Raw genomic sequence first — 15032 nt, 5'->3', positions numbered from 1 at the left:
CACTCCTTCTATATGGAACTGGGAAAGCCCTTCATGTTTTCAAGGTCTCAAAGTGCTTTGATTGGAGGGGCAGGGGGAAAGTGGAGCTAATCCTTCTCTTTTCTGGGACATGGTGCTTCCGCTGTGGGCTGGCCTCCTGCCACTTGTTTATGGCCATTGTGTGCTTCTCAGTTTCCCAGTTGAAACCGGATGCAGGTTCCCCTTCTCACTTTAAGGGAGGGAGCAAATCTCACTCGGGTGCAGGACTGGGCTCTCCTCTCCCTGCCCAGCTCCCTGTGGCCCCCAGGCCCTGCTGATCTGCTCAGCCCTTTCCTGGAAAGGGGATCAATACTAGCAGCAGACTTGCTTTGGAATATTGTTTGCAGACTTTTTTTCCAGCTTGTTTGATATTTTTTTTGTCTGCAAACAAAATCCCAGAGGCAGAAGCCACGTGGTGTGCCCTTTACACAGGTTGTGCCCCTCTGTGAGGAGGGGGCAGCACAGTGATGGGAGCAGAGGAATAAAGGACTCTGTTTCTCATCTGTGCTTGAGAGATACAGATATTTATTTGGACTCCAAAGAGTTAAAACTGAGTAGAAGTGACAGAGGTTAATGTTCAGCTCCTTTGGCCAAACCATGTGTGAGACGCTTACAGGTACTCAGGGAGTGCTTCTTTGCAAACTTACTCCTTAAACCATTTTTTTTTTTTAAGTTAAAAACCTTTTTAAACCTGTTTCATTCCATCTAAAGCTTCTGATGTGATACTGAAGAGGTGACGCACTTGTGGCTTGGCTTTGTTTAGGGTGGGAGAAGAGCAGGGTAGCAGCCCTGAGAAGTCTCCCAGGCTGCTGGAGCAGGACAAGACTGGGGAGAGATGCTGAAGGGAGGGAAATGGAGCAGGAGGAGCAGGAGGAAGGTGCAAGTGAAGGGTTGTGTGTTTGATTTAGTGTTTGAAACTTGCTGTTTCATCCTTACTGGCCCCAGTTCCTGTCCATTCCTGCACATGGCTCTGGAAAGCAGGGGAAGGTTATAGTTTGGATTTGATGAAAGCAGTTATGTGTTACAGAAGGAATAAAGGTGGTTTTAGGCTATTTCTCACTGCACTCAGCAGTCTCCTTATGTGTCACTTCTGTGTCCTTGTGTGCAGGTTATGGAGACGGAGCGGATGATTTATCTGGTGACAGAGTATGCCAGTGGAGGGGAAATATTTGGTAAGTACATTTATTGCATTCTTTAATCAGATAATGCACTTGGTCAACTACAGTAAACTGAAAATAGCCACCACACTCTCTTGTTTCAGCCAAGAGGTGCCCTTCAGCCTGCAAACTTTCCATTGACAAGAGGACTAAAGGAATAAATGAGAACAACTCCATGGAAAAATAACCCCCATAACCTCTGTTTCTTCTTTGGGTTTCATTGACAGGTGGTGCTGCTCCTCTTTCGAGCTCACTTTGGGATTAAAGATGTTGGAAATAGTCATGCAGTTGGGTTTTAGTGTTGCTGAATGTTTTGCTTCCCAACAAGTTACATGAACCTTGTTGGTGATAGTGGAACTCTTAGGGTGTGTCAGAAGCTTTCAAAGAAACAGGCAGTGCTGTAGTTCTGGAGTGTTTTGTGCTCAAAACCATGCCTTGTATTTTCTTTTTGATATCTGATGTTATCTTAGCAAGCATTGGTTACATCCTTTCCAAGCACCATTGTCCCAGAGAATTTTGGCTGAGTGTTCTTGACCACAGGAGCTGTTCTTGAAAGGGAAAAAAGTATCTGTGCAGCACAGCTGAAAGAACTGTGGGCTGATTTATTGATTTGTTTGGTGAACAATAGCAAAACTTACAGAAATAGGAATTTACTTACACACTGGAATTTTGTGCTGGGTGACAGAGTCAGGATTTTGCAATATTGGTCTGTACTGGCGTTGCCAATATGAGCCTCCAAAAAGGGGGGAAATCCTGGGTGTTTGAATTAGCTTCAGTCAGGGAAGTGAGGACAGTCACACGTGGCCTGACAGCTCCTGGGAGCACTCCCCCTGTCCTCCTCAGTCATTGCAGAAGATTCACTTTTGATTTCACTTCTCACTTCTCTGGAGGAGAAGCTGAGCTGTAGTAAAAGGCAAAGCTTTTAGTGAAACCAGAGAAGCCCCAAATTAAGGCAACTAAAAGCTGAAAAGTGCTGGTTTCCAGCCACTACAAACTGCCACCAGTTCCTCAGTACCTCTGTGGATGGTTGCCATGGTTCTTGTCAATATTGTCCATGTCCTTTGGATTTCTCCCTGAGAAGGTGGCAGCCGAAGGGGAAGCAAGTGACAGCTGATGTTTGGGAAGTGTGGATTGCCTGGTGAAAAACTGACTTGCTGAGCCTTCCAGTTGTTTATTCAAATATGAATCATGGTGCTGGACACACTCAGCAGTTCCAAAGGCTTGTGAAATTCACCTTCCCATGCACAGCAAAATCACCTGCACATGTCCTGGAGTTGGCTTGGGTGTGTATCACCACAGAAAAGTATAAATCTCTTTTTACTTTTTCTCCCTCTTCTGTTGAATTTGGCAGAGATGGGTTCATCTTTTTTTAAATCCAGAGCTATGTGCAAGCTCATATACAAACTTGGAATGAATTCTTTGGTTACAAAAATAGCCTTCTGCGTGAGTCGAAGTGAAAACCTAATTGCTTTCTGAAAGATTTTCTGCTGTAGTAAATTCAGCTCATTAGCATGGCTAATTTCCATGTTGCTGCCCAGCATTTTATCCTCACTGATAGCTGGGAGCAGCCAGCTCTGTAATAGTGTGAGGCTTCTCCAGACCCGAGCCAGGAGGTCGTGCCCCTCTACTCAGTTTCGAGGATTTTTGTGCATTGCCCTCAGTTCAAGAGCAGAGAGGGGAAAACTCGAGTCTCAGCTTTTTGTATTCAGAGTTTCCTGGGGAGCCATTAGGACTTTGTTCTAGCAGCGGAAGCAATTTGCAGGGAGGAAACAGGAGCTCATTCTGGGGAGGTTTCCTTGCAGTCTTTGCATCTCCAGCTGGGGGGTCTCACATCCCCGTGGGCAGCTGGGGTAAAACCTGTTGGTAAAAAACCTCACCTGCATGGTGAAAACCTCAGTGCCTGTCCCTGCTGGGGCAGGTGGGCTTTTGGGAATGGCTGGATGTGCTGCTGTGAATGTGAGGGGTGTGTGGGCAGTGCAGCCACTGTCACCCTGCCTCTCACTGGGCACTGGGGATTCTCTGGGAAATGAGCCTGTGCTGACCCTCCTTTATCTTTTTTTTGGTCATGTCTTAACCACCTGCATGACATGGAATTTAAGACGTAGTGCTGGAGGGTAATGGGGGCTCACAGCTGTAGTTTTCTGGATGCCAAATGCCCAGGGTGAGGCTGAGTGCAGCCCCATGGAGCCAGAGTCACAGCACTGTGCTGTTGTGAGCTGCAAGTTTAACTAAGGACCACATCATAAGTTGCTTCCCTGATGCTTTCACAACTTCCCAAGGCTTAAAGGGTACCAAGGATCTGTCAGTGTTTCACAGGCAGTGCTAGGGGTCAGAATTCCCAGCTGAGAGAGCGATGGTTTCTCTAGATTGCCACAGTCAGTGAGTGCTGCCTGTCCCTGTCTGAGCTGTGCAGGGATCCTGGGTCAGCACCTGGGAGGGCTGCACCACCTGTTTATCCAAACTTCCAGTAAAAGGGCTGAGCTCTCCTCGGTGGCCAAGCTGTGCCGTCAGAGCCTTTGATTCATCTCTTACTGGAAATGGTTTGATAATTCACTTTGTTTGCGTAGCAGAGACCAGGGACAGGCCTTGGGTTTGCTGTGGGCTTGAGCAGCCAAATGTAAATTGTTATTTTTTGTCCCTGTCCGTGTTTTGCGTGTGGTTGGGTCGCTGGTTTGACATTATGGAGAAATGAATGTCTCTTTTTAAACATAGGGTGGTCTCTGTTCCAGGTCCCTTGAGTGTCCTTTTTTGAGGTCAGATGGAATATAGGCTAAAAATGTGGTTTGATTTCAGCTGTTTACTATGAAAACGCTAAATAATTCTCAGTCCTCTCTGACTGAATAAGGGCTCTTGGTTGATTAACAAAAAAAAAAAAAAAAAAAGAAAAAAAATCACAGGAAATTTAGAAAATTATCATCTGGTTGATGTGGTTACCACGTCTGCCCTGTCTCCCCACCGCCCGCCCGCCTGTCCTGAGCTCTGTCAGCATGAGCTAGGCAGACACATTAAACAATGTTGTGATGCCCATCTCTAGAAGGTCAGACTGCTTCTGACATCACAAGGTCACCAAATTCACTGGAAATGTGACTTAATCCACCACACAGAGGAGACGTGAAGCTTCATCAGCGTTTGTTTTCCAGACAGAAAGCAGCTTAAAAGCACGAGGCGTCTGTCCAGAGGCGGGGAGTGGAAACTTGTGTGTCAGTGCTCTCTGAACCAAAGGTGCTTTTTCCTCAGTGTAGGATTGGATTGTTTTCTTAGCACAGAGAGCAGCGTCAGGTGCTTCATGTAAGTACAGAGAGCAGGGAGTGATGTCTGTAGGGGCTGTGCAAGGGAATGATGCGTTCCTCCCCAGCCCAGCCACGGCACAGAGTGCTCAGAGCAGGGTGCTGGATCCCAGCTCAACGCTCAGGTCAGCTCTGTAACCTCCACTGCATGGGAGGTTTGTGCAGACTAAGCTCTCAATGGTTAATTTTGGCATACAGTTGCCCTTGGTGGTATGTGAAGTATTCTGTAGCCTCATTGTTTCTGTCCTTCCTCTGGAGCTGGTGCAGAAATGTCAGTGGGCTCGGAGAGCCGTGCCTACGTGCAGAGCCTGGGCCTCCAATCCCAGTTCTTCATCAAAAGTGAAATTTCACGCCTAACCTAAAAAGGGCTTTTTGCAGCCTAAGTAGGCTGGGCAGAGGGGCAGCAGAGTTTTCTGGGTGAGAGGCACAGGGCAGGGGCTGCCCCAAGTGCCAGCACTGAATGCAGGTGTCACCGGCTGTGCCAGGACTGGTGGACTTGGTTTGGGCAAAAATACACTTAGGAGAGCCTTGCAGAAGGACACCTGCTGCAGTGGCTGCATTTGCTTTCATGCCTGCAGGAGAATTGCTAAAATATTTTGGAAATTGTTGAGAGATTGGAGCCTTGTGCTTTGTTTCAAGGGCACTTGCTATATGGACAGGCTGGCTCCCAAATCCCAGCAAGCAGAAGGTGTGAATGACCTTGTTTAGGAGCTGAGCTATTACCTGTTGATCAGTGGCTTAAATTGGAGCAGCCCTTGCTGTGCTCTGCTGTCAGTCTCCTTAGAGTAACAAATTTATGACCGTGCAAATGCCTTAATGAAATACGACAGGGCAATTTGAGATGGTCACTTTGCTCTGCCCAACGAGCGAGCTGAGGGTCACATTTGACTTGGTTTTCCTTCTCCAGCCCTGCTTCAGATTTGCTTATGGAATAAGTTTATGTGATGAATAAGACTTAATTGACAAGCTCTTTGAAAAACACCTCGAGTCTGTTGCACAACGTGAGTGGGCAAAGGCAGAAGTAGGTTGCTGTGCAGTCAGGAGCAGCACAACTGCTTTGATGGATCTTGGTAATTAGTATTTACTGCGAGTCAATTATGTCACAGGTATTTTAATGAATGGGTGACTGGGGAAAAACACAACCACCCGATGAGAAACCCGCACAAATGATTTATTGTTATTATTTTCAAGAACAGATATCTGCATTGAGCCCCCAGTTTAAAGGAGGTTAGGGAGGGAAGTGAATCATTTCAGCCTAATTTTGGCCAGAGATGTTTTGAGGCCAACTCAATGGCTCCACCAAGGAGTTACAACCTCCTGAAGTGAGGCTTCCTTTCTCTGCCTTTGCTGCTGCCTGTCTCCTGCCTGCCCATCCCTACTCCTGGGACAGTGACAAGTGGCTTTGTGAGCCTGGTGCTTCCAGGTTTGAAGTGGATTGGATTCAGCTGGGTCACTGCTGTGTGCCTGCCTTTGTGATCTCTTGGAGAGGCTTTTCCTGTCCGTGTGTGCAGTGCTGGCTTCCAAGGAAAGCCCAGCTGGCAACAAACACTACCTTTGAGCGAGAGCACAGGCTTTCAGCAAAATATTTGGGAGTGCTCAGATTTCCGTAGTGGAGGCCAGCTCCATTTTTATAATGAAATGCTTTCTTGGATTTCGCAAGGATGTTGTTGCATGGATGCACAGGGAGGGAGGATGTTAAATCCCTCCTGCAGCTGCTGGTGGCTGTGCTGGCTGGAGAGCTGAGGTGAGCAGCTGCTTGTGGCTGCCACTACCTGGGACCTTGCTACTTCCAGCAGGAGCTATCTTTGAGGCATGTTAGACCAAAGACACGTTTCCTGTGAAAAACCAGGGGGAAGAGGGATGGCATGTGGCCAGGAAGCTGCACCTCTCGAGGTGATGTGGTACAAGGCTTGGGGTCTGACTGAAGGCAAAGCCTGGAAAAGCTTCATTTTTTATTTTGATGTAGAAAAATATTTTAAAACCTTCACACTTGTGTACAAAACAGTTCTGATTTTCCAGGCGTCCCCTCATCCTCTATATAAAATTAATTTCAGAGCCTTTCACTCGTAGCCAGCCCAGGCTGGGTGGTTGGTAGCAGTGTGCCTGAACCCTGCTTGTTCCTCTTCCATGTCTGCTGGAGCTGGAAGCCACGCTGTTCCCACCTCCCCAGCTCTCTCCACGAGCTCAGGAAGCCCCTGTGTCCATAACCCTGTGTTCTCCTTCCCCTCCCAGATCACCTCGTGGCCCACGGGCGCATGGCCGAGAAGGAAGCCCGGAGAAAGTTCAAGCAAATTGTGGCTGCTGTCAACTTCTGCCACTGTCGTAACATAGTGCACAGGGATCTGAAGGCAGAAAATCTCCTCCTGGATGCAAACCTGAACATCAAAATAGCAGGTGAGCTAAGCTGAGCGGTGTGGGAGGAAGGCAGCTGCTTTCAGGAGTTAATAAATGTAGGCACTGGCTGCTTCCAGGTATTCAGGGAGAAGGAAACGCGGTGCAGCTAAAGGAAGCTTTGGATTTCTGTGTGGCCTCCTGCCCAGAGCTGAAACTGCCAGGTTGCAGCCAGGAGATTTATACCTCCCTTCAAGTAGTGCAAAGTAAAAGAAGGAGGAAAAAAAGGCAGGTTTGGCTTCCCAGGCTGCAGACACTGCGGCGTTCACTGCTCTGGGTGATGGGTGAGACAGACAGTACCACCAAACTGACCTTGTTCTGAGTCCTGCTGCTGGTTCAGGCCTTCTTGAGAGCAGGTCAGGCTAGGTGAGAGAGCAGGAATGGAAAAGCAGGGATGACAAGGTGGATGGTGGAGCAGTGAAGGGGAAACTCTGCTGGAATCATTCTGGATTTGGTGTGACAGAGCCAGAGTGGCCTCAGTGCTTTGGGGCTGTGTTCCCTGCAGGGAGAAGAGCTGAATTAGCTGAGCATGCAGCCCCCTCACTGCCTGCTCCCAGAGTTTTGTAGGGCAGTGGAGTTTTTTTGTCACTAACTGCCCTCCCTGAGCATTTCTGTCCTGACCTAACACAGAGCTGCATGTCTGTGATCCTCTGACCATGACACTGAGCCTTGGCTCATCTCTGGGGGACCCTGACTAGGCTTGACTTTATGGGGCTTGGTGGGATTATGACCTATTGAACCAACAGGATTTAACACTTACGAGTTGACCTCAATCCTCGTGGGTCCTTTCCAGCTTAGAATATTCTGTGGTTCTGCCCTGGTCATCTCATTTCATGGGCTTTGGAAGTGGTAGATCTTGTACTCAGCATTTAATTCTCCCAGAGCCTAGAGCACAGCAGGGCAACTTTGGAAAGCACTTGGTTGCCCCTCTCCCAGCAGACTTCCTGGGTGAGATTGTTGTCTTTTGCAAAGGTTTGTAACTTTTTTTTTTTTTTTTTTTTTTTTTGTTAAGTGCTGAGAGCTACAAAACTTTTCAGTCTGGGCAATTTTACTTCTGGGAGGTGGGAGATACTCCTCTGTCTTGATAGCATCTTGAAGAAAGGAAACAGCCTAGCTCATTGTCACTGTTCTCTCATGTACCATCCAGAGGTGTTAGATTAGAGTTCAGCACTTGGTTTGTGGTAAAATCATCAGCAGCTTCTTATGCTTCCCTCATACCCTGTCTGTGAGGAGGGAGCAGGGGAAGAATAGGAAGGAGAGATGGACTTCATGGACTTCCCTCTGGTGCTTAACAGTGTGAGCCATGTCCTCCTTGGCACAGGGATGATAACCTGCCCCTCGCTGTCCTGGGAGCAGGAGATAAGTGGGGACACAGCTGATGAAGCAGGAGTGCAGCTCCTTGGAGTGGGAGTGGAGGGGTTGTGGAGCTCAGGGGGAGGCTCTGGGGAGGGCTCTGAGCAGCCCTTTCTGGAGTTCTGTGCAAAGGCTGCACTAATGGTTTGAGGCCATCTTGTGTTCACGGGAAAAATCCGCTCTGTGTGGAGGGGGAGGGTGCCTGGCAAACAGAGAGAAGTTAAAAACTAACCCAGGTGGAAACTGGAATTCAGCTGGATTTGCTGGAGAAATGTCCACATGAGGAGGCTGAAAAGCTCTGGAAATTGTGGAAATCTTTTTTAATCGAAGGGAGTTGGAAACTATTTTCTTTCCAAATCTGTGCTCCCAGAATGACTCCAGGAGATAGTCCCCACCCTGGTGGTGGCAGTGTTTGCCTTGGCAGGAGGATGCTCTAGGGCTTTGAAAAGTAGCCTGGAAAAGCTGATTTATGGTATAGGATTTTCCAAGTATTAAGTTTTCTCCCTGTAACTCATCAATTACAACTTGACATGGGTTCTTCCATTGTTTCAAGAGCAAAAAAATCCCAAAGTGATAGCAAGAGATCTTCACACCAGACCTCCCAGGAGAAATGCTACAGAAATGCACACACCAGTTACAGTGGTGGAGAACCAGCTGAACCTTCACTGCCAAACCCATTAACTGTGTCTACCTCAAACTTTGGAGCCTTTCAGACTCTCAGCAGTGCAGGTTTTCTGGCACTTTCCATCTGACGTCCCTTTGCAGCTTTAAATCCCTTGCCTGGCATCAGGCAGGTCCCGGCTCTGAGCCTGCAGCCCCGGGGTGGGCAGTGCTGCTGGTCTCACTGGTGCTCACTGCTTGGGTTTTGATTGCTTTTTTGGGTTTTGATTGCTTTTTTGGGTTTTGATTGATCACTGCTCTGCTATTTTTCCGTAAACAGCGAGATCCCGGTGCTGTGACCCTCGCTCTCATTTTTCCCATGGATGCTTTTTCTCCAGTGTACCTTCTGAGAGTCTGAGTCAGTAGCTGCTGGCACTGCACTCCCTGTGCTCGCAGCTGGAGAGTTCAGCCAGGAGTTGATGATTGCTAAACAGCCCGGCCTCCCCAGCTATGGTTTGGGAGAGGAATCCCATCTATGCATCGCTTTGCATTCATCTGCTCCTTCCCCTCCTGAGGATGAAATCCCTGTTGGGCAGAGACTGAAGCCACTCCCTGAGCTCCACTCCTAGGAAACTTGAGGGACTGGACCCACAGTTTTGTAGCAGAGATGTTTGTTTTAAGTATTTTCCCTGTATCACATCATTGTGACTCACCTTGCTATTCAGAAATGCCTCTTTCCCTCTGCATCTGTTTGTGGAATGAGACCTGATTGCTCCCTGAGGATTTGGATTTATGCATCTCCTTGGCCATAGATTTTAAGAAAGTTTATTTAAGTTGTAATTTGTGTTTTTGTTTGGTTTAGATTTTGTGCTTAGTTGCTCCAGGGTTTTCAAATCCTCCCGTGAACTTTCTTTGGGTTTTTAAAGCCCTGCTGTTTTCCCCAGCCTTGACCTCAGTCCCACAGAACAGGTGGGATCTGGAAGCCGTTTCCAGCCTGGGAGCAGTGTCCCTGTACAGGATCTGCCTGGATGCAGCTCCCCACAGAGCCCAGGAGTGCCCTGAGCCCGGGAGGGGCTGGGCAGAGCAGCATCTCTGCACGGGGAGAGCTTCCAACCCGAGCTCTGGGACCTGCTGGCCCCGTTCCCTAAGGACAGGCTCTGCATTTTCCCTTCTCCCCACCTCATCTCCCTGTCCAAAGGAGCTGTGAATCCCTGGAGGAATTTCAACACGATGGGGAAGGGGTGCAGTTTCCCAGCTGGCCAATCTGCCGGAAGCAGAGGAGGGTGCAGGAGGCAGCTGCTGCATGTCTGTTCTGAGGCTGCAGTGCTGCCAGCTGGGATGGCACAGCCCTGGCATGGCTCAGCCCTGGCATGGCACAGACCTGGAGAGTCTCAGCCCTGGAATGGCTCAGCCCTGGCATGGCACAGACCTGGAATGGCACAGCCCTGGCATGGCACAGCCCTGGAATGGCTCAGCCCTGGAATGGCTCAGCACTGGAATGACATGGACTTGGAATGGCACAGTCTTGGGATGGCTCAGCCCTGGAATGGCACAGCACTGGAATGGCACAGCACTGGAATGGCTCAGCCCTGGAATGGCATAGGACTGGAATGGTACAGCACTGGAATGGCACAGCACTGGAATGGCACAGCCCTGGAATGGCTCAGCCCTGGAATGGCACAGCCCCGGAATGGCACAGGCCTGGAATGGTACAGCACTGGAATGGCACAGCACTGGAATGGCTCAGCCCTGGAATGGCACAGCCCTGGAGTGGCTCAGCCCTGGAATGGCACAGCACTGGAATAGCTCAGCCCTGGAATGGCATAGCACTGGAATGGCTCAGCCCTGGAATGGCACAGCCCTGGAGTGGCTCAGCCCTGGAATGGCACAGCACTGGAATAGCTCAGCCCTGGCATGGCACAGCCCTGCCCCTGCTGCTGACACTCGCTGTGATGTGCAGCAGAGTGGGGACACCTTGGGGCTCTCACCTGTGCAGGGCTGGAGCTGCTCCCAGCTGTGCATTCCTTGGAAAATCCAGGAGGTTCCCCAGCTGCTCAAAGCCCACTCGTGTACTTACAAGGACAAGCAAAACTAACTAAACCAGGATAACTTGCTCAATATATGGGAAGTGTCAAAATTGCACAGTCGTCAGGAGTTTATGTCTACAGCTGGTACAAGTGCTGTGTGTTGGGAAATACATCCAGTGCTGCAGCTTTTAGTGCTGGCTCCAGTGGCCATAACTCAGGCACTTGTTACACATCCTGCTTTGAACGTGAGAGACAACTCAAAAGCTTGCAGAGGTGGAAAAGAATTGTGCAGCTGTGTGCTATTTGCCTGGAATTGTCCTCCAAAGGCTGACTGGAGGTTTAGATGGCTTCACTGCCAACAGTAAAAGCCCAGCGGGTGTGTAAATGCCTTATTTTGATGCTACAGTGCCTTTAAAGAACATTTACCTTCTCTGCTCAGTTTTGAGGTGGGGTTGGAGCAGCCTGGTGTGTACTGCAGGTGTTTCCACAGGAACAGGCTGCGTTAGGCATTCTGCACATGCATAAATCATCTCCACAGTGAGAATTTCCTCCCTGCAAAGGGGCAGGGGGAAGGAATTCAGCTGTGCCCCTCTGGAGCTGAGCTGGCAGGAGCAGTGCCAGGTGCTCTGCAAAGGAGGAGAGGAGTCACCTGGAATTAGGTCATGGAAAATCCTGTGAGGGGAGCAGCAAGAGGGAGCACAGACTCACCAGTTGGTGCATTCTTGGGAGTGATGGTGGCATTTGCCTCCCTCTGGCATGGAGCTGTTGGCCATCACTGGTGATCCTCACTTGGAATTTGCTGTGACATTGCTAATTAATTGGTAATCAACTGGTAATATTGGGTAATCTTCATTGTGTTAGAAAAAACATGTGAACACCTCAGAACTCCTCTCTGGGACTGTGATTGCTTCGATTCAGTTGAGGAGAAAAAAAGAAAGGAAATTTAATGAAGATTCTTTCTTTTTACAAGAACCAGCTCCTTTCTCTTGGATCCAGACTGGTTTTCTTGCCCTTTGCAGTGCAGGTCCCAGCTGTGAGCCAGGGGGAGGCAGGTTAATTAACAGAGAATGCCATTAGTGCCCACATCAGCTGATGGCTGGCTGCCTGTGAGGTGAAGACCTTTCTCTTTCAGGATTTGTTATTTGCTCTTGGTGAAGGATTTGACTCTGTTTGTAGAGCTGCTCATAATAACCAAAGTTTGCAGCCCCTGTAGTGCTTTCTGGAAAAATCAGAATTCCCATTCTTTTTCCCTTTGCACTCTGTCCCTGTTGGCACTGCCCAGAGCTCAGGGCACCAGGGAGGTTTGGAGTCACCATCCCTGGAGGTGTCTAGGGAAAGACTGGACGTGGTAGTCAGTGCTCTGGGCTGGTGACAAGGTGGGCATTGGGCACAGGTTGGACTTGATGACCCTGGAGGTGTTTTCTAACCTCAGTGATTCCATTTCCAGTGTCTGTGTGCCAGTCACCCATCACAGGATTGTATGTGACTTTACCAGACTCAGCAAGTTTCTGAAATACCATTTGTTCAGGACAGCTGCAGTGAATCACATTCCTCTCATCGTTTCTCTTTATTCTTTCAGATTTTGGGTTCAGCAACATCTTCACCCCTGGCCAACTCCTTAAAACCTGGTGTGGGAGTCCTCCCTATGCTGCCCCAGAGCTCTTTGAAGGCAAGGAGTACGATGGGCCAAAGGTTGATATTTGGGTATGTGATGAGCCTCTTTCTCTCTGACTTTGATCTGATTTTCGCTGTCTTTGTTTGGCTTTGCTTCCTGAGTGCTCAGTGCACATTTTGGAGAAAAGCCCTGACACAGCAAAAAGTGTTTTCCAAAAAACCCTTCCAAAACTGCATCCTGGCTACTGGCGCTGTATTTTCCCTGCGGGGAGGCGCCAGGAGCGTGCATTGCCCAGAGTGGGTGTGAGCAGAGTCTGAGGGGTTTGTTTTGGGCGCAGAGCCTGGGCGTGGTGCTGTACGTGCTGGTGTGCGGGGCGCTGCCCTTCGACGGGAGCACGCTGCAGAACCTGCGCGCGCGCGTGCTCAGCGGCAAGTTCCGCATCCCCTTCTTCATGTCCACAGGTAAGGGGCAGGGCTGGGGATGGGGGGCTTGGCACTGCACCTCTCTCAGTTTTAGCTTTTTGCAGCGTTGTGGGGCTGTATGGTGTTATTAATTTCCAGCAACAGCCCCGTCAGAGATGAGCGTTTGTGTCCTGCTGCTGCAAAACACTTTAATAATAAATCTTGGGTGTGAAAAGTGTGATTAATTTTCATATAAAATCATCTCAACAAAGAGTCATGTGTAGGTACTCAGTTGCCTGCTGTCAGGTTAAGGAATAATTTACTTGGAGTTTCCCAGCTGCAAACTTCCTTGCTTGTTGTCTCTGCTGGTGAAGACGTTCTCTCCATGCAGAAAATTTGCTAAAATGTGGAGCTTTCAAAGCAAACTCAGATCCCAGCCTTAATGGGGAGAGCCTCAGCAGTCCCTCTTGGTGACAGCACAGTGTTACATGGTGAAGAAATCACTCACAGGGAGCTGTTGGGTGGAGAGCATTCTGAGGGTGCTTTGCTCTCAACCTGCAAAAGCCACTCACATCAGGATGGGGAGGGACAGGGTGACAGGGTTTGGTGTAGCCAGGGTGGCTTCCCTCCTTCCTAGCACTGCAGCAGTGTGGCACACTGAGGGCCCAGCAGGTGTGAAGTGCAGAAGAGAAGCAGTGTTTTTGTGAGGTGACTTCCCAGAGGGGAGCTTGGGGAGGGAACTGCAGCAGCCGTGTCCCTCCCCACGGTGACCCAGCCTCTCCTCCTGGCAGAGTGTGAACACCTGATCCGCCACATGCTGGTGCTGGACCCGAGCAAGAGGCTCTCCATGGAGCAGATCTGCAAACACAAGTGGATGAAGCTGGGGGAGGCTGATGCAGAGTTTGACAGGGTGAGCAGCAGAGAGCAGGGTCTGCTCAGTGACTCTAGCGGGCTGCGGGCACGTGGTGCCGCAGTGTTGGTTCTGCTCTTTGGGCACACTCATTCCCAGGTGTGACCTTTCCCTTTCCTGTGTCTCCTGGCCTGGCTTTCCACATCACTCCTTATCTACATGTGTTTTTGTATCTTCCCCTGTGGCATTGGGAGCTCGGGGCGGTGGGTTTGGGATCAGATGCCATCAGACCTCACGCCAGCTGCAGCCAGGGCCCGGCGCTCGGGCTCTTGGGAGGGCTGTGAGTCATCAGTGAGCCTTTGGGAATGTCAGCTCTGACTGTGTGCCTGTGCCCTCGCAGCTGATAGCAGAGTGCCAGCACCTGAAGAGCGAGAGGCAGCTGGAGCCGCTGAACGAGGACGTGCTGCTGGCCATGGCGGACATGGGGCTGGACAAGGAGCGCACGGTGCAGGTGAGGCCCTGCCTGCTCCTCTTGCTGGTCAGTGGCTGTTTGGTGGCAGCACAGTGTGAAATGCCTTCTGTTGCTTTGCCCTGCAGTCGCTGCGCGCCGACGCGTACGATCACTACAGCGCGATCTACAGCCTGCTCTGCGACCGCCTCAAGAGGCACAAGAACCTGCGCATCGCGCCCTCGCCCAGCATCCCCCGCGCCGTCACCTTCCCCACCTCGGCCAGCATCCAGGTGCGTGCCCTTCGCAGTGCTGCTCCAGCCCTGCAAGGCCAGCCAGCCCCTTACCTGCTGAACTCAGCCTGGCCGGAGAGTCCAAACGTTCCCTGTCTGAGAATTTGGTGTGTGCTTAGTGTGCCTGAGTCCTGAGGTCAGGAACAGTTTGTGCATTGGCTGAGCATCCTTCAGACAGTCTCCTGCTCGCTTAGTGACAGAGGGAAAGGAGCTGAGGGAGTTTTTGGGAGCTGGAGTTCCCAGCCCAGGGCTGCTGTGTGGTGCTTCTTCCCCACCTTGCACTGCTGTTGGAGCAGTGAGCACTTGCTTTGGGAGAGGCCAGGTCATAAGGGAAGCAGAGGAGATGCTGATCCTGCCTGAACAGAAGGAAGGGGAGTAAACAAGGCAACCTCTTGAGAATAAACAGCCCTTCAGTGGCTCCAGGGTCACCTTCCTGTTCCAGGTGCTTAGGGCTGGTGTTAATTCAGCAGTGTTTGTGTCTTCTGATCCTGATCTCTCCACTCAGCAGACAGAACAGACAGGCAACACCATGAACATCAACGTGCCCCAAGTCCAGCTCATCAACCCTGAGAACCAAATTGTGGAGGTGAGG

General features: G+C 50.2%; 1 protein-coding gene across 2 annotated transcripts in view; it reads left to right on the top strand.

Annotated features, from left to right (window-relative positions):
• The window catches only part of SIK3 (SIK family kinase 3), a 69851-nt gene that overhangs the window by 35535 nt on the left and 19284 nt on the right, over positions 1 to 15032 (top strand). The window contains exons 3-10 of one of the 2 annotated variants that reach the window (XM_056509752.1): positions 1127 to 1190; positions 6695 to 6856; positions 12413 to 12537; positions 12786 to 12909; positions 13641 to 13759; positions 14100 to 14210; positions 14297 to 14440; positions 14949 to 15026. In XM_056509752.1, coding sequence (XP_056365727.1) covers positions 1127 to 1190; positions 6695 to 6856; positions 12413 to 12537; positions 12786 to 12909; positions 13641 to 13759; positions 14100 to 14210; positions 14297 to 14440; positions 14949 to 15026 — 927 coding nt within the window. Of the gene's footprint in view, positions 1 to 1126; positions 1191 to 6694; positions 6857 to 12412; positions 12538 to 12785; positions 12910 to 13640; positions 13760 to 14099; positions 14211 to 14296; positions 14441 to 14945; positions 15027 to 15032 lie in introns of both variants that reach the window. The other variant, XM_056509751.1, reaches the window with a different exon arrangement.

This window comes from Oenanthe melanoleuca, chromosome 24, assembly GCF_029582105.1.
Source record: "Oenanthe melanoleuca isolate GR-GAL-2019-014 chromosome 24, OMel1.0, whole genome shotgun sequence".
NCBI classification, from domain to species: domain Eukaryota; kingdom Metazoa; phylum Chordata; class Aves; order Passeriformes; family Muscicapidae; genus Oenanthe; species Oenanthe melanoleuca.
The sequence above is the reverse complement of the archived record's forward strand: the minus strand, read 5'-3'. Positions and strand labels throughout refer to the sequence as shown.